We start from the raw sequence: 19,185 nt of genomic DNA on the forward strand, positions 1-19,185 counted from the left end.
TAAAGTAATTCTCTATTTTAAGAGTGGGTGAAAATATATATTATCACACTCTCGTTATAAAAGCCTAGATACGTCACTGAATTTTAAAAAATATATTGCTAATTTGCTAATTAAATTTAAATAAAAATAAAATTCCTTGAATTGTAATTAGTTAATTGTATTACTATCAAATTATCATATCATGTACTAACAGGTAATATCATACAGGTTTTAATTGATTATTTGAGATATAAATGGATACTTACAAAAAAAACTATTATATAATATATAATCGACTGTTAATTGTGATGACGATAATAGTTGAAGAATATAAAAAAATTTAAAGACATTTTACAACAAACGTCAAGGCGATGATGTTTCAAATAATATCTTTGGATAAAATGTTTTTATTTAATATTTTCTCTCAAATTATACAATTTTCATTTTTAATTTATTTTTTATTTTGTCGTTGAAAATTAAGTAAAATTGAGTTGGATAGATTTGAGTAGATTAGGATTTATGGAAATTAAAAAAAAAAAATTATATAATGTGGAAAAATAAATGTTCAACAGTTTACTCTCTCTTTCGTTCAAGTAGAACGTCAATCTGGAAATTCCATAGATTACATAAATATGTAAAGCTCTTTAGGTATTGAATTACATACACAACGCATAAATCAGAGACTGAGAATCTTGACATGAATGTATACCATATTTTAATATTGTACATAAATTTTATTATCGGGGCTGAATTTTATGGAGGTGTCCCTAACCTTTGTGTATTTTAATATACAGATCTATGTTTCAAAGGTTATTTAAGATGACTGATGGAGTAATGTGACAGTTGTAACAATATAAAGTATCATTATGTGTATTTATTTTTAATCATATATAATTATTATTTATTATATTTAATTATACTACAATAATTTATTTTATTAAACGTAGTATAAAATTACAGGGTACTAACATTATTTTACTCTACACGCCCAAATAACATTGCACATTCACATATTTGTTATTGATAGATCAGCTAGTAACAATAGTTGTATATTTGTTTTACATAAGAGTAACAATTTTTGTTAGTTGCTTAAAAAATAAGCGACTAAAAGCAACTACTTGCTAAAAATATTTAAGAAACAGTTTTTATTTTTGTTTTTAGGATAATTGAAACCATAAATTGACTAAAGTAATTCAATATTTTTAGTTTTAATTTTTTTGTTATTAAGTTGTAATACTCAAAATCAATCAAATCGTGATGAATAAAATATAAGCTTACCGCAAACCAAAGACGTATCGTTTCAGGTACACCGCCCTATGTGCATTTATATATGAATACATTTAGTGGAGTGGTATATATGTGTATTATATGTGTGCACGAACGGCTGTGTGTGTAACGTGTCGCCGATAGGTTGCCGATGCTGTATTCCTTTGTCTCGTTACAGGCGGCAAGTCCTGTGACTGTAACAAATCGAATTTAGTCGGTTTTGAAGAGCATACAGTGAACGGGGGGGAGAAAACCACGAAAAGAAGTTCTCTCGGCTTTTTTTCTGTCATCTCCGTTTATCTTCTTACTTTGTTCGTACATATACGTATTGAACTCGCCGCCACGCTAAACGAATATATCCTACATGAAAAACACTAGAATTAAAAAAAAAATCTGTGCGTGTAAGTATAAACGATTAATCGACATAATATGAAGGTCAAATGAGGTTATAAAATATGAGTGGATGTGTGCCCGAGTTTATATAAAATCTCATTGTGCGTACGAAATTTAAATACACAGAGTTGAAACGCCAATCGACGTCGTCTTCATTTCGTGCCAGCGAGTGTTGTAAATGCAGATAAAATAATTATTGATAATCATCTCATAGTGCTACACACCGAATAAGAAGCACAACAGTGGAAGATATTATGAACCGTTCGTCGCTAACCGCGGTAAGTCATTGATAATATATTATACCGGGTATTTTATATTATTATATAATTATGCACACCTACCTATGTTTAAGGCTATAGCTGATAAATACATTAAAACTACTGAACGTAATTTAATATTAGAGTAAAAATTATAAATTTAATAAAATGTTGTGAGAAGAAATGTGATTTATTTAGTATAATATTAAGAACTACTTACCTATATTATATAATTTTAAAACATACGATTTTATCGCTATATTTTTAATAAGTAGAAAAATCATAGTATACAGCATACAAGTTAAAAATTGAAATATTTTAAACATGTTTTTCAACACTGGAGATCATCACAATCATTCAACGAACTCAGTACCAGTAGAAGCTAAAAAACATTAAATACTATTACTATTTGTTACTTTAATCGAATCTTTTTGTAACTTGTAACCAAACTGTGTATCTTTCGTTCTTTCGTATGGAAATTGTCTCCATAGGACGTATCTGTATGTCCTGATTGCATGTTAACTTATAGCCACGAAATTCACATCTATTCGAAGACTAACAATGTTATTAGTACTGTCACGAGTGAAGAATATCACAGTTCATCCACGCGAGATCTATGTCCCGCTCCTTGACCGCATAAATAATGATAAAAAATATAATAACAAAAACTATTGTATAATACAGGGTAAACCGGACAACCAATAATAATAAAAAAAATAAATAAATAAATACGTCAACGGAACAAAAACCGCAAACTTTTCATTCACGTCGTCGTTATTGCAATTTCCAACCCCTCACTGCATGGGAATTTTGAGACGTGAAGCTCCGTCGCGCTTTCGGGTCGAATTATTCGCAAAAACAGATGACGTAAATGACATAGACGTATACACGTATAATAATAATAACAACATCAATAACAATAATAATAATATCGTTACATCACGACGACGGGCGTAATTTGTAAGAGCTATATACGCGCCTTGTGGTAGATTGCCGAGAGGTTAGGTTCACCGTACTCGGCCACCCCGTATGAGAAATTGACGCTGGACAATGGGCGACGACACGCTTTCCCATTTCACTGCACTTGCACTGGTTTATCACATAATATGAATTACCCAGTTTCGTGCCAACCTTAAAACATGGTAGCTAAAAAACCGCACACTCAACGAATTTTTTGATTAATTTTTCTCTTTACAACCCATGTTTCAACGGATTTTGAAAAAAAAACAAATAAAAACATTTATTTTTGATAAAACTGGTTCAGTGTAACTGCGGAATGTATTGAATGACCAAGAAATATGACGTGCTTCATATAGCCAATGTAATAATAGCATAATATTAATATATTCAATAGTTAGTGACGTAGTTTTATAGTCTAAAAGTATATTTTATTCATATATTATAATTTATTAATAATTAAAGCTAACTTTGCTAAAGTAATCTATGTATATCAAATGAGAATAAAAGTCTAGAATCCAGGTTACCTACTCAATATTATGTTTGAGCTGTTAGCTGTATAGATTTGAAATCGATATACGCACCAAATATTTAGTAATAAATTATTATTAATTATAAACACAATAGTGTTAAAAACTACATCAAACATGTATAAACAATTTTCATATTTTCTTGAACCAGGATTTTATTATAATATAGTGTGCTTATAGAGCGAACTATAGCCTAGCAATTTTTTAGAGAAACCTCCATGATAGTATCATAATAATGATAACATTCGTGCAATCATCCACTATCTCGCCGATATCAATACTGAAAAAAGCTGATTTCGAAAATTGAAAACTGTAGTAAAAAAATACGTATTATTACATATTATTATTTTTTTTTTTTTGTAGTAATTCCCTCTAACCTACAACGCGTAGTTTGAAAGAAAAAAGACGTACGCGCGATTTGTCGTAAAAATCTGAACGTAAAAAAATTATATTAAACAATTTACGACGTATACGCGAGTATAAAATAAAATAATATTACTTTATTTTATTGTTAAAAAAAAAATGGATTTTGCGTTATTATTATTATTTTTTTTTTTTTGACAACATTTTTGTACATTCATTTTAGCAATTTCACACATCATCGGTTGAGATTTGTCACGCGTTGGGCACCTATTCCTCCGTGCGCGATGTGTCGGTAATCTTTCTAACCGTTTTATTGTTTTAATAAATATTTGAAAAAAATGTCCATGAAACTATTCTTTATAATATAGATAGTACAATGAACGATAACTTACAAACATATTATAATACTATGCATTTTTTAATATATATATATATATGAATACATACAGAGTTTTTTTTGTCATTTGAACGTCTTTATCAAATTCAAAATGTAGGTTGATCACAATTTTAAATGACGTTTTATAACTTTATGGTGGATCGGGTATATAATAATTGAAATCATAGAATAAAATATCTGTCAAATATTAATTTTTACGGTCGAAATTCATACTCTGTTACGATAATAGCTACGCTAAACTGACGTCAACTCGTAAGAAAAAATGATTATGTACCTGCCAGAACGTTGTTATTTGATTGGATTTGATCGTGCTGAAAATTCGAATTAGTAATGTCATTTTTTTTTTTTATAAACTAGGAACACTTTACTTCACATTTTTGACCTTTGTTGTAAAAATCTTATGTTATGATAACAAAATATAATTAAAATTTGCGCTTGATTAATATAAATCCTACGTGATCCGTGCCACAATATTTTGGACGCTATGGAATTTCTATAAATTATATTTAAAAAAAGGTATTATTGTTCAGTCATCATAATATTAATAAAGATAATAAATTTATTTTAACGACTTCTACCAAAAATAAATAGAATTCTCAGATTATTAAGAGACGATTCGCAGAACCATAATAACGATAACGATAACGAAACAAAAATATCCTCTACTTTTACTATATTTTTAGATATTGTTTGGTTTTTCCTATACACTGAACCTATAACGACAAATTAATAAACAAATTTAAAAAATATATCATAGGTACTTCTTGTATATTTAATTTACATATATTTTGTTGAATAATAAAAATTAATACACAAACACATATAATGCCGTTGTGTGCTTATGGAGTAGGTAAGCAACAATATACTGCTAGCAACGACAACAATGATTATTACGTATAAGTACCTACCAAAAACTGTAAAATTATCGAAAATGAGTAATATTATAGTTATGTTCAAATGTAATTTTAGAGAATATTAAATCTACATCTGCAAACGTGCATATGTTTCAAACAAATAATAATAATATATTATGTTTCTAGATAATTAGCCTAATTATTTTAAATTAGTATAGATGACGCGATGTTTTGTAGGAGAAGGTGTTAAACGATAAAAGAAACTACTCGTTAAAAACAAACAAAAATTGTACGCAATAGTTTAGTTTTACTTTTAAATCCATATAATATTTTTATTGTTACGAATCGATATCAGTTTCAATGATAAAAAATAACGTAATAACGTACAATTTCACGACAACAATAATTTATGCTCCAGTCAGTTTTGAAAAAATAAAAAAATCTAATTAAATCTTATGATTTTAGTATAAGTTTCGATAATACATTGCGATAAATTAGAATAGACTAGTTAGTAATAGACTAAATGCGGAACAATCTTTCCAATGACCATACTAATGTTTTAATTGTTGAAATAGAGTTCTAAGATTGAACCAATCAATACGTACGTGCACGACATAATAATTTTGGCCATACTCTGAACTCGAAAATGGTACGTCCCTGGCATGACAATTTTTATAACTCACGGAGCGTATAACATTAATACGTTTTATCGTGGTTTATCTGAGATCAGTTGTTTACACATTATTATACACACGTAGGGCTTATATAAACTTAAAATAACTACCAACATTTCAAAAGTATGATAATTAAGTTTTTAATTAATTATGAATTTTATACATTCTAATTAAAATACTAAAAAAATAAGTGTTTCTGTTAAAAATATGAATAAAATTGTTCTCAATAGTATAATATAATACATGGTTCATTAATTAGGCTGAGAAAATTTAAAAGTTAGAAAATAATGACAAATATCTAACAAAAAAGTGGGCTAGTAATTGTTGGATTTATTAGATTTATCCTTATAGTATACCAAGATAGGTTAAGAATTTGTAAACTATAAAATACACGTCATATTCTATTGTGTCCTGCCAAGTCCGCGCCAACAAAGCAACATTAAAAAAGTAGTTATATATTTTATTAATTTATATATATACATATATTAGACATCAAATGTTGGGAATATTGGAAATGGTCAAAATTGTTATTATTGAATGATTTCTAAAAATAATTATCGAATTGGCTCAGCCAAGTTTTTAAATTATGTTATACATTTATAATATTATAATACCTATTATATTTAACCATATAAAATCACAATCATGTAAATGTTAAGATGAAGACAATAACAGATATATTTAAATTCTTGTGCTTTCGTTAAGTCTTGTGAATTCAGTTTGTCTGCTAACTAATAAATTAATGTAAACTAACATATTATACATGAACCAATCATATTCCTTGAAAATAACTTTGTGTCAATATATCAGTATATCATCGAAAATTAATTTAAATTGTCAATGTTAGGACTTTGGAAAATGTTGGCACGATAACTACCTATTTTTTTATAGTACAGTAGAATATTATAGCCATTAAGCTTATGAGATTTGCTACAAAATATGTTATTAAGATAATAATTTTAAATATATAATTCTTATCATAACTCATAAAGAAATCAACTTTAACTATGAGATTAGAATATATAATATAATATTGTATAATATATAATAAATTCAACAATTTTTAAAGTATAAACTCTAATCCTATTTTTTTTTCTAAGTTTTTCTTTTTAATTGTTTGTAATTTTTGTAAGACGGTGGAATGATGTATAACACAAAACATTGTATTTATATTTTTATATTACAGTAATTGATTTTTAATGTGTTTTGGTATTTGCTGAAGTTATACCATGCGGAATCGTATATGTATAATAATGGTTATTAAAAACTAGAGTAGGTACCTACACTCTCTTATCTCCAATCACCCTTACCAGTTAATATATTATATAATATTGTATGGCTGGTTAGGTTAAATTAATGATTAGGTTCAAATTAGTATATATTACAAGAAGGTCATGAGATTATTGACGTTATTTTGAGGCTCGTAGCACACGAGTTAGGAAATTATGGTTTTCCATTATTATCTAGGGTTGGTGATATTGAAATTGGGTACAGATATTGTGGTTGTAGAGTCCGTACCAAAAACCGTGAAAAGTGTAGTTCATCTATATAACATACATGGAATTACTTCGGTATTGATTAGTGCGTAGGTAATACACTCTGCATTGAGGTATACCGTTCTATAGCGGTATTTGAATAATAATAACCGTTACAACGAAAAACCTAAACCCTGCATTATTTCAAAAACTTGCGTTGTCGGGCTGCAGCCTGTATTTTGATTTAGTCGCCATGATAAAAATATACTTTCCATTTTCGTAGATCTGTTTGTGGCTGTGCAGTGGATGGTGCTGCGGCATTTCCGAGGCGGGTCTGCTTCCATCTCAACGGCGGCCAATCGTTGACCCGCACTCGGTGCCGCTAGTAGACACACTGAATCACGGCCGAAATCGCGTGTTCGGTTCACGTCAGCAGCAGAAGAAGTCGGCGGTGGCTGCGACAACGGTATCGGTACAGGCCCCGTCGAACAGCGGACAGCAGGTGGATGGCGACCAGGATGCTGCGGATACAATTGGCTTCAACTTCGGCCTGGGCTTCGGGCTAGACACGCCACTTATCGATTCACTTCTAGAGCGGTTGTTGAGGCGTAAGCAACTCCTTATAGCCGCGGCCTCGGCCGCTTACCCGGGTGCCGGCAACTGGGGCGTGGCCGGCGGCGGCGGTGGAGGTTATTTCCCGGGACCGGCAGTCGTATTCCCATACGGTGGCGGCGGCGGCGGTGGCGGCGTGGGTGGCGGTGGTGGTGTTCTCCCGTGGAACAGGCCCGCTGCATATCCATTTCCGTTCGTGCCGTCCATGAACCCGTTCGGTGGTGGCGGTGGTTTAGGCGGCGGTGGGTGGGGTGGTTTTGGCAGTGGCGGCATCGGCGGCGGTGGTTGGGGTGGGGGTTGGGGTGGTTTTAATCCGTTGTTCGATTTCGACAATGATTTTGGATGGAAGAACAACAACGCACAACAATAAGCGCTCTCAAATATTACGCATTTAATTATTTTAATTATGAATACATTTTATATGAAAAAATATCTGTAAAAGTATGTAATTGAGAAACAACAATACATATAATATAAATAAATCGTTTTAAAAATGGATTAACTGCATATTATTCTGAAAGAATATTATTTGTATACATAACTTAATAATGGAGTAACTCATTAGATAAGTGAGATATTTTATTTATTATTGTTTTATTTTTTAAACAATTAATATAGATATACAATTTAATTACTATTAATCATATAATCGCCTTGTAAATTATATAATTAACTAGGTATTTACACTCTGTCTAACGAGAGAATATGTCGTAACTAGACAAAAATAGATTCTTCTGCGCATCCCTACGCGAAAACCTGCTACTGGTTTCACTAAAGCGGAATGTTATGCGGATATGCGCAGAATTAAGTATTGATATTTTCTTTTGCTATACAAGAATAAAATATTATTAGTTACCTATTAAGAGAATGTGACATTTGTTACTAGATAACAAACTCAGAACATACATAGACTTAATAATATATAATAACTACTTTGGCTTTGGTTACAATTATACAATGAAACAACACCGTTGGCTTGCACTTAATTTAATAATTTTTAAAGTGATATAACTCCTAGTTTTACGTTATACTCCAGTGCCCTAAAATACCTAGGTATTTATTTTTGTACATTAATAACATATATTATACAATTATGGATTTTAGATACAAGAAACAAACATAATATTATGTGTACTATGTGATATACAATACATTTTAAATGAGAAGAACAATAATAAAAATAACAATCATAATGTATTATGTGGTTGGTACTTACTGCAACGTTGACTGTGTTATAATATATAACGATTATCTAATTACACGTATCATCGTATGAGCACTATCGTGTTGATAATTAATCATCGTCCAAAACAATTAAAATCATATAACATTATAGTATAGCATTATATACAAAACAACACAAATAGATAAATAGTTTAAAAATATAACAAACGTGGTCGTGGATATATAATCGAACTATTTTTAAACATTTTGATGTATATATTTGTAATTTATCGGTTAAAAAATATACCTAATAAACTTCATATAATTTTTTGGATTTTATCTTTGTATTATACCTATATTTTATATTTTATATATACAAAATAATTTAATTTATTACATCCAATATCGATTCAACGTGCTATTCATTTTGTTCGAAAATTTTTGACATGGTTAATCTTTTATTATATTATTATAAATAATATTAAACAATTTATAAGCATTTATTGAACATTCTAATTTAGTGATAATTATTATTTTATAAAAAAAAATCCTACTTACGGATCACGTCGATCATTTTGGTAGTCAACAAGCGCATGTATTAATATTATCATAATTAAGCATATTTTTATACTACGCCGAATTACCATGCGTTGCCTGCAAGGATAAATTTATTTTAAGTACCTATAGAAATGCATCTGATATGGTATCCAACTGGTTAAGTTAGGATTACCCTAACCCATCGGGTTGTATTTTTATTTATTCCATAAATATCCGTAGTTAAATTGTCAATAAAATTTTAAACAATTTTACCAAAGCGTTGTGCTGATTGAAAATCAAATCGCAAAGTATGTTTAGTATAACATTAATTGGTGCCTGTAATTTCATTACATCATTGATCCGATTGTCTATGTTCGTCGTCCAAAGCGTAGATTTTTAAAAAATTACGTTTAACATAGGAAATTGGTAAAATTAATTCTATAAGATGATAGGATTGTCTTTACATTTTTAAAGTGTTAGCATGCATTCCGTCGTGGATGACTTTTCAGCTGTGAAGAAAGTTATTTTAAATGCAGAATTATATTTTAAAATATGTTGCCAAGAATACCTAAAGTAGACTGCAAGTTTCTATAAAACAACTGCAACAGTGGTTTAGGCGTCGGATTTTAAAACCTCCAACTTAATTTCACTATTTTTGTTATACATTCCTGGAGTCCTTAAACTTTTCTACACCATAAAATGATCTTCATTGGTTGTTTGTTGTTCCTCAATTGTTTGTTAAATTCGTTATCACTTTATCGTTCTTACTCTTTTAAATTACTTCTTAAATGATAAGTGTTTTAAAAGCATATTTCTTTTTACTTTTACTCACAATTAAATAATATAAATACTATTATTATTGAATGCTACTGATGGCTATTAATGTATATACAATATTAATTATTAATGATCTTTATTTACTCGATTATTATTATATAAATGCGAGTAAATTTGTTAGTGCATTAAATAAATACATTTTATGAATCACTCACTTATAAATTATAATTCCATTGATTGGTCTATATAAGTAAATGAAAAAGAAATAATCAAGAATATAGGACACATGGAATAAACAGAATTTTTTTCCTATCTAACTTGTCTTTGCATAACAATAACTAAATATTTAAGTCATCAAGATCGGTCCAGAGGTTGAAGAGTCCATAAGATACGGCCTGATATTCATTTTTATACGTGAGATGAGATCAACTTATATGGAATCTTGTATTAAATTGTCAAGATTTTCGATCAAATGAAAGTTTATTATCGATAATTAATGGGAATACAACTAAAAAAAATAATTGAATCTCTTTATAAATACAATTTTACATGCATAGAAAATGACCATATAAACATTTGAAGGAAATTAATGGTTATTTGCTTTTGAAATACAACGACATATAAAATAACGTTAGAAATAGTTATTGTAACTATAGACATTGTCGCAAAATTTTAATTTCAAATGGCTATAAGAATACTAATGTGACTTCCCAGTAAAATATGTTTTGTGTAATTTTTTAAATGCAAAAACTTAAGAGAAATCTTGTAATAGATTTTAAGAATCAAAATATTTTGAAAGGTATGTTATGTGTAGGGAATAACAAGCATTTTTTAAATTACTTCTAGACAAACAAACATAAAAAGACACACACATAATAATTATTGTAAAATCAAGACACTCATTGATGCATTCATAATCTAAAATATGAGCTTAAAATATGATCTAACAAGTAATGTGCGCAAATCAACCAATCGATTTTCAGTGCTCATGGTCCGTATGCGTATTACGTATGGATACGCGAACAAAAGAACAGTAACTTTTACTTGTCATTTATATACATACATACCTGCACTGGCAGATACATCGATCATTTGTCGATCATGTGTGTACATATCTTTTATAATATATATGGATTTCATTTTGTTTATCTCTCTCATCCCCTAAACCCTCTCAAAAACAGCGACCACTAACAAGGGAAATATCGCGTAGTGAGCTTTATACTTCCATCCAATGTTATATATTGTATGTCATGTAATTCAAATGCACGCGCAAAAAACCAAAGCGCAGAGTGCATTAAAATATTAGCAAAATGTTTTCGTAATTAATACACATAATTATATTACACACACATTACGCGTTATGTCAACACACATATGTCAATTAAAAAAAGTAATAATAATAATAGAACCCGTTGTGAAATAACTAAAACAGTAATGTTTTAAAAGAAAAAAAAATGTCAAACAAATGTATTTTAAATATTTTATTTTAAAAATTGTATACTATTGTTACGACAATAAGTATAAAAAAAAACGTTTACCCTTTTGTTATGTAGCCGTTGACGTTGGTTACATAAATACAGAGACCTATGTTTTCGGATAGCAATGCCCGTACTCTTTAATCTCTGCACCTGATGCGCGCGCGTGCAGTTCGTTTCGGTTACAGTTGACCCAACAACGACATAATATTATATAATAATATAGATACATAAATATTATATTTTGTGATAAACGTCGTTCATTAATTCAACATTTCGATACGTAGATCGTTTTTTGACCCAACCGCTCCACCACCACCATCATGAAGAGATCGATCGCCGTCGTCGTCGCCGGCCGTGGGCTGACGATACTATGGGTATTCGCGACGGCCCAAGTAAGACGTGCACCTATATAATGTACGGCAGGGATTACCAATTGAAATTTTTGGAGATCCACTTAAAGAATTCAGAAAGTTTTCTGGGTCTTAAAAATTTAACATTCATGTTTCCGAATAAATTAATGGAAAAATTAAAAATATTACTAAAATTAATAAAAATCTTATTTAATTAACCGTTAAAAAACAAATGTTAAAATATAATACGTCTTGAGTATGGGCCCGATAAAGTTATTCGCTGACTATAGATTAATGACTCCCTGATGTACGTTTTCAAGGTCAATCATCGGCGATCCGCGATTGTAGGAACATTTTTGCGATTATTCGTCACTAACATATACCGGCTGTCCATAAAATTTATTGGAATATAACAATGATGACAATTTTCTTTAATAAATGATAATAATAGCAATATATAGTATTATATTAGCATTTTACACAAATAAACTAGTCCAAGAAATACATAAAATTGAGCTTTAAAATATAAATTAAAAAAAAAATAATAATAATAATAGTAGTATTAAAATCTTCAAAGTTCGTGACAATTCTGACAATAACCAATTTATCATATTATATTCAAACATTTTAGACAGTATCTATTTATAATATATTTTTCAACAACAATTAATTATAGTTATCTAGTTTAGCTGCCATAACATATTAAACAAATTGGCAATTTACCGACAATTGTCTTTAATGAATTTGTTAACAAACTTTAATTTTTTAATCCTATCTTATAATATATAATGCAAAATTATAGCTCTGTATCAATATATATATTATACAATGATGGTATAAGTAACAACCGTAAAGAACAATTTGTTCATATTGTTAAATTGTTTCATAATATGAAACTATCCATTATACATTTATAATCACAACTGATATCTGATCATACTGATATAATAACCTATAATAATGTATATTATGATGAGCGGTGGACAATTTTTTCGATTGTAACTATTTTGCCCACAGGCCACAAGACGTATAGGTAACACATTTAATTACAAATTGTCGTATGCTGCACTTTTTTAAAATTATATAAATACATTTTTCGAACAGAATATTATTATAATGGCATTGTGTGTAAAGAACATTTTTTTACTGAGACCACATATTTCGCAATAGAAATGCATGAAACATTGGTGGAAACATGTTTAGTTCAGTACAATAATAATACCCTTACATTGAACCAATAACTGACGATCAAGTTAATATTTTAGTTCTTAAAAGAGTAATTCACATTATATTTACGAACGTTCCGAGTTTATAGATAAATTAAGTTTTTGGACAGTTATAATAAGTGCCTATAAAGTATTAAATAGAAGTAAATAATAATATTATTGTATACTTTGTAATACATTTATCGTAAATAATTTCTGAATAAGTTATAAATGTTAATATATTTTTCGTTTAATATATTTTAGTTTACGATATTTAGTTAGTGAGTCAGGTAAACTGTTTTTTAGTTATTAATTTAACTAGGCACGTATACAGAGGAAGGGGGTTAGGGATTCAAAAAATAAAAAAAAAATTATTTTGAGTAACGAGGAAAAAATTGTTTTATTATGTTGTGGCACAATAATAATAATAATATTGTATTGCTATATTTTGTGATCCCCCCCCCCCCCGAATTTTTGTTTTGTATGCGTGCCTGTTTTTTAACTGTGAGTAAACGTCTATAAAATATTCAGCAGCTAGAACTTAAAAGGGAAATATACTTACATATATTTAGGTTTTATTTTTTTACTTTAATTTGAAGTAAGTAAACCTACTACAATTAGATAGTGTATACAGCATTGTTCAGTTATAAATTATACCATATTCAGAAAAAAATACGTATTTCAAGCATTTAATGAATCAATTAAAGTAAGCTAAATGTACATTTAACATGTGATCTATAATTATTATTGCATTAAATTTTAGTGAACCATTAATTTAATCAATTCCTTTAAACAACTCGATATACGTTTGTATTATAATATAATCTTAGTTTTTAAACCTAAGTTTATACTATTACAACCACCGCGAAACCTCAAAAAAAACCTTTGAATCGCAATTACGGTAATGGTGATTAATTATTATTATTAAAATATTATATAATTTATGCCTTACTACGAATGTTAAATTAACAAAATATTATTTCAGTAGATATTATTGAAATATAATTTTACAATGTATCATAATATAATAAACGATTTATTAAACATATAATATTTAAATACTTCAATTATATAAAAAAAAAGTTAAATAATAGGTAGGTACTCTTGCTCAATCTAAAACTCGATGATACATATCGTATAATATTGTATACATATTGTACAAAATTATTTACCGTGCATGCTTATTTCACATTCTTATTTTAACTTTAATAATACGTTTATTCAAATTCTAGTATTTGGTTATTTAAGAATGTTAAGGACCCTTTTTTAAAATTCTGAAATTTGGAAGTGATCCATGGCGATTTCAACTTATTTTTACAAATTATGATATATCTTTAAATACATTAGCATGGACCTATTACTCTAAGTAAACAAAATTCATAAGCTTAAAAACTACTTATTTGAACTTAAATTTAGATACATCAATTTTTTCGAAAACTCATTTTGCTTAACAATTAAAAAGATTGATTATCACTAAAATTTGAATAAGTTAATTATTGAAGGAAAATACAAGAGATTAGAACACTTTGTAAATCATCTTATGTATGCTAAATATAATATAATATAACGCTGGACATGTCATATGACATTCGAATGAAAATTCGGAACGAACACGTGTAAACAGAGTGCTCAATGTGTATAATATTATAATGATTATAGTAGTTATATATTATATAATTAATACAACAATGAACATGAACAAATACAACTGAAATATAAAACGCGTATCGCAATGTTATGATTTTTTATTACTCTAAACTAGAAAATGTTATATAAGTTAACATATTACATTATAATATCGTTAATATAATTATAGAAGTCCTCTCAAAAACGAAAGTATGGCGGAAGACTAGGTGTAATAAAAATATAATTTAAAAAAATAATTCAGATCTCGTCCACAACAAATTTTAGTGGGCATAACTGAGGGAAATTCCAAATAAGGCTCAGTCCCCAATGTGTTAACGACACCGCAAATTTCAAATTAATTCCTCTTTTTATTATTTTCTAAACGATTTGCATTTTTTAAATATTGTATTTAAAACACATTTTTTTGTATCAATTAAGACTTTTGTTACTATTGATGATCAAATATGCAAGCTTATATAATGCATGATTTTTATATCACTTTTGTAAATATTTTAATTATCATGTTATTAAAAATTAAAAATATTAAAATAACGTGTTCACAATAATACTATTAATATTATTAAATAAAAACATCACTGTGGATTGTCTGTTAGCTCAAAATATTGTCAATGTATTCAATATGAAGTTAATTAACAACAATATTTATCTATACTATACTTACACAACTATCTACATCTATCTCAAATTTATTCCAAAATGAAAGGTAGAATTTTAATTATTTAAGTACAGACACTCATACTTTCGGTTATTTTATTTTTATTTTATATGAAAGGATATAGGAAATAAAATGCTAATGGAAAATTAATTGTTATTTTATTATAACATAAAAATTTACATAGATATTATGATTATTTCTAAATAAAAAAATGCGTTTCCCTACAAACGTTATTTCGCAGGTAATGTGTGAAAGAGCCATTGATGAAGATTCAGAGGTGTACAAAGCGATCAGCGAGAATAAGGTAGGATTGGTAACCCATATGATCACTACTAAAGGACTTGAAAAGGCTTCAAGACAGTTGCATATGTCCCCGCTCAGAGTTACTGATATAAATCCAACGGTAGATGATGAGGATGTTACTGCAGCTGAAGAACAACCACGTAATCTACGCCACCAACGTCTACGTCCACTAATGCCTACTTATATGGCACCGAATGAGGAAATACAATACAATACCAAAACAGAAACTGATGGTGAACCAGAAGTAGAGATGTCACAAGCAATAAATAACCTACCTGAAATCGGCAACGTTGAGAAGATGACGACAAGACATGACGATGAAAGCGAATTCGCAAACGACGACAAAGAAAGCGAAACATTTGGAGACTACCGTTCAAATTTGGTTTCCGAACGGCCAAAAGTAAGACGCGTCAGGTCTAAAAAAAGGACTGCCATGGTTCAGCTGTAAATCCCTACCACCGACAAGCGAATATTACTGACATTTTATATATGATTATAAACACAAAATAAATAAATAAAAAAAAACTCCAACTACTTCAATACCTAATATAGTATATATTTTATCCTAGAACTCGTTTTACATAATCAATTTATCCAGTGTTGGTCATTATTTAGTTAAATAATTAGTAATTGTTAAATTGTATATTATACGACATACGTTATACAAATAATAATCTGTATAATGTAGATAAATAAGTTTTTTTTGTCTGTGAAAAATATAAAATTAAATTAATACATTACAGAACAAAATAATAATGAAACAATAATTTATTAGTTCTATGATTTAATAAATACTACAAGAATCACAGGTTAAAATATCTTGTTTAGCACGATCGTAAAATACATAAATATTAATATATTATAATGTACCTATAGTTAAATTTTAAGTTTTTATACTATCTACCTAAACATTCATTTTTTTTAATGTTAACTTGTTTAATAATTATCGCTTATCTTACAGAACGATATGTAGTGTTAATGTGTCTTAAACCGATGGCCACTATTTTTCAATCATATTAATTTAACGGAAAATCTTTATAAGTCACTCTTCTAGTTTATAACCAGAAACCGTTCATAAATATGATATAATGTTCACAGTTAAATATAATAAATTAAAGACTATTATTGTTTGCTAAAACAATATATAAGCAGGACAGAAACTACAAATATTTTATTTTAAAGTAATCTAAGTTCCTTCGCCACTCTCATCCCCAAATGACTGAAAAGGAAATGGCATAGAACCTATAGAATAAAGGTAAATTAAATTTAAAATGTGTAATATTATTATTACTTGAAACTGTTGATTGACCAACGCAATAAATACAAAATACCTTATACAGGTAGGTATCATATTAATGTACGATTACTTACACGGTAGATCCAAATTTGATCATGATTGTTATGTACAAAGTAGGTTGTAATACAATTGGTTCCTAGTTAGAACCTTTATCAAATTAATGCTAAACTTTCATAAATAATCTTTTTATAAGGTTCAAATGATTAAAATAAAATAAAAATAAAATAAAAATAAAATATGAATATTAGGGTTAGTTAAAATATTTTGGTTCAAACATGTTATATTTGATTACTTTAAATTAATGACGTTGTATATTTTGTTTTTAATTTATTGTAATTACTATATAATTATACAAAAATCTCAAACAAAATTCAAAAACCAATTAAGATGTATATTTGTTAAATTAGTATAGGAACTCAGTATCAAATATATAATCATATATAACACTAAATTGCTTATATAATACTTAGATGTTTATACAATTTTTTTTTTCAAACAAGAACCAACCTTTTTGAACATTTGGATGTATCTAAATTAAAATTTTCAATTGTAGTTTCTGAGTTATTAAAATTATTAACATTTATTTGCTAAAAATAATATTCCTCAAAAATATTAGATAATATATAATATGTTATTTAATATTCTTATTATGTTAAAAGATAATATAAATTATTAATTACGATTCGTATTATTTAGTTTGTTAGTTATCCATGCCTGTAAATGCAGCAGTAAATTGTACACCTAAAATATAATATACGTTACAAAAATATAACTTTATCATAGCCCGCTACACTACAGAATATCTATCACAGTAACGCATATGGTTTGTACAATATATTGATAAAAATAAATGAAAACTATACAGTATACCCGAAAAATGACGTACCTATTATTGTCGTTTTGATCGATTTCTTTCATCCTATTTGCACGTTATACACACCATCGGGCTATTTTAATATCAATAATGTGGTAGTACCTATACAACACGTATGTGTGTCATGTGTACATATACCACGAAGCATCGTAATATATTATGGTCTTTTTGAATTACAATTTTTTGTCACTGTCTTTTGCCAAAGTCGTTTTATGTATGAAAAACATACACAAATCGCTCGATTTATTATTATGCAGCGCCCTTATCGATAAGATTTACGAGATCTTAACATAAAGTTCATGTTGTAATACCACGTGTTTGATCGGTAGTTTAATGCACGAGCTATCCTGAAACAAAATTATGAATTCTCTATACTGGTAAATGTAAACTTATAGTAATACTATACTGTCTATAATGTATTCATAATCTGAACTAAATAAAACGAAATTTGTTTTTAAATGCAATTTGTAAAACCTAAAACACATGTAAATTATAAATCGTTGATTTTTATATTTATTTATTAATTATAACGCAACGTTAAAAAATCAAAAACAATCAATACAATAATATCATCACGTAAATTGTATATGAGCTTTATTTTAAACTATTGAATTGCATGGTTGTTCAGGACGTTTTCAATTACAAAAAAAAAAAAAATTTAAATTATATTGTTCCAAGTCCATTAGTTTTATTAACTAATACTAGAATAATAAAAGGTTGTATGTACATCGTGAAGTATATACACCATGTGTAATGAATTATACTGCAATTGTTATTGCCTACTTATATGTATCATATTGTTAACTGCCAATTGGTGTAAATTTTATATAATATATAAATAAATAAATAAATATAATTGGTATTTGTAATTTGTGTATACAAATTGAATAGTTTGATTGGGTCTTATAAATACTTAAAAATTATAACACAAATAAATATATTTATAAAATATTTTATACATTCATGCCCTATAAATATAAATAAAAATTATATTTTATATCCTTAATTATTTAAACATATTGTACTTATTATAATATTATGGGTGTACGTCAAAAGAGCAAACGGAAATTCAAAAAAATACAAGGAAAAAATATAAAAATTAATAATACGAGTATATTCAAATAAATACGAAGATCATTCA

General features: G+C 27.9%; 2 protein-coding genes across 2 annotated transcripts; both read left to right on the plus strand.

Moving 5' to 3' along the window:
• Positions 1 to 1,724: 1,724 nt before the first annotated feature.
• Positions 1,725 to 8,255, plus strand: LOC132920623 (uncharacterized). The gene is made up of 2 exons (XM_060983131.1): positions 1,725 to 1,916; positions 7,429 to 8,255. The coding sequence occupies exons 1-2, from the start codon at positions 1,893 to 1,895 to the stop codon at positions 8,125 to 8,127; spliced, it is 723 nt and encodes a 240-aa protein (XP_060839114.1). The 5' UTR covers positions 1,725 to 1,892; the 3' UTR covers positions 8,128 to 8,255.
• Positions 8,256 to 11,819: 3,564 nt separating this feature from the next.
• Positions 11,820 to 16,415, plus strand: LOC132921692 (uncharacterized). The gene is made up of 2 exons (XM_060984855.1): positions 11,820 to 12,105; positions 15,812 to 16,415. Exons 1-2 carry the CDS (start codon positions 12,034 to 12,036, stop codon positions 16,319 to 16,321), a joined length of 582 nt encoding a protein of 193 aa, XP_060840838.1. The 5' UTR covers positions 11,820 to 12,033; the 3' UTR covers positions 16,322 to 16,415.
• Positions 16,416 to 19,185: the final 2,770 nt, after the last annotated feature.

Source organism: Rhopalosiphum padi, chromosome 2, assembly GCF_020882245.1.
Source record: "Rhopalosiphum padi isolate XX-2018 chromosome 2, ASM2088224v1, whole genome shotgun sequence".
Taxonomy (NCBI): domain Eukaryota; kingdom Metazoa; phylum Arthropoda; class Insecta; order Hemiptera; family Aphididae; genus Rhopalosiphum; species Rhopalosiphum padi.

Bases quoted from the DNA above. Each gene is read 5' to 3' on its own strand.
- LOC132920623 (XM_060983131.1), top strand. From the start codon at position 1,893: ATGAACCGTTCGTCGCTAACCGCG. The intron at 1,917-7,428 runs GTAAGTCATTGA...CCATTTTCGTAG, and splicing joins ACCGTTCGTCGCTAACCGCG to ATCTGTTTGTGGCTGTGCAG.
- LOC132921692 (XM_060984855.1), top strand. From the start codon at position 12,034: ATGAAGAGATCGATCGCCGTCGTCGTCGCCGGCCGTGGGCTGACGATA. The intron at 12,106-15,811 runs GTAAGACGTGCA...GTTATTTCGCAG, and splicing joins GGGTATTCGCGACGGCCCAA to GTAATGTGTGAAAGAGCCAT.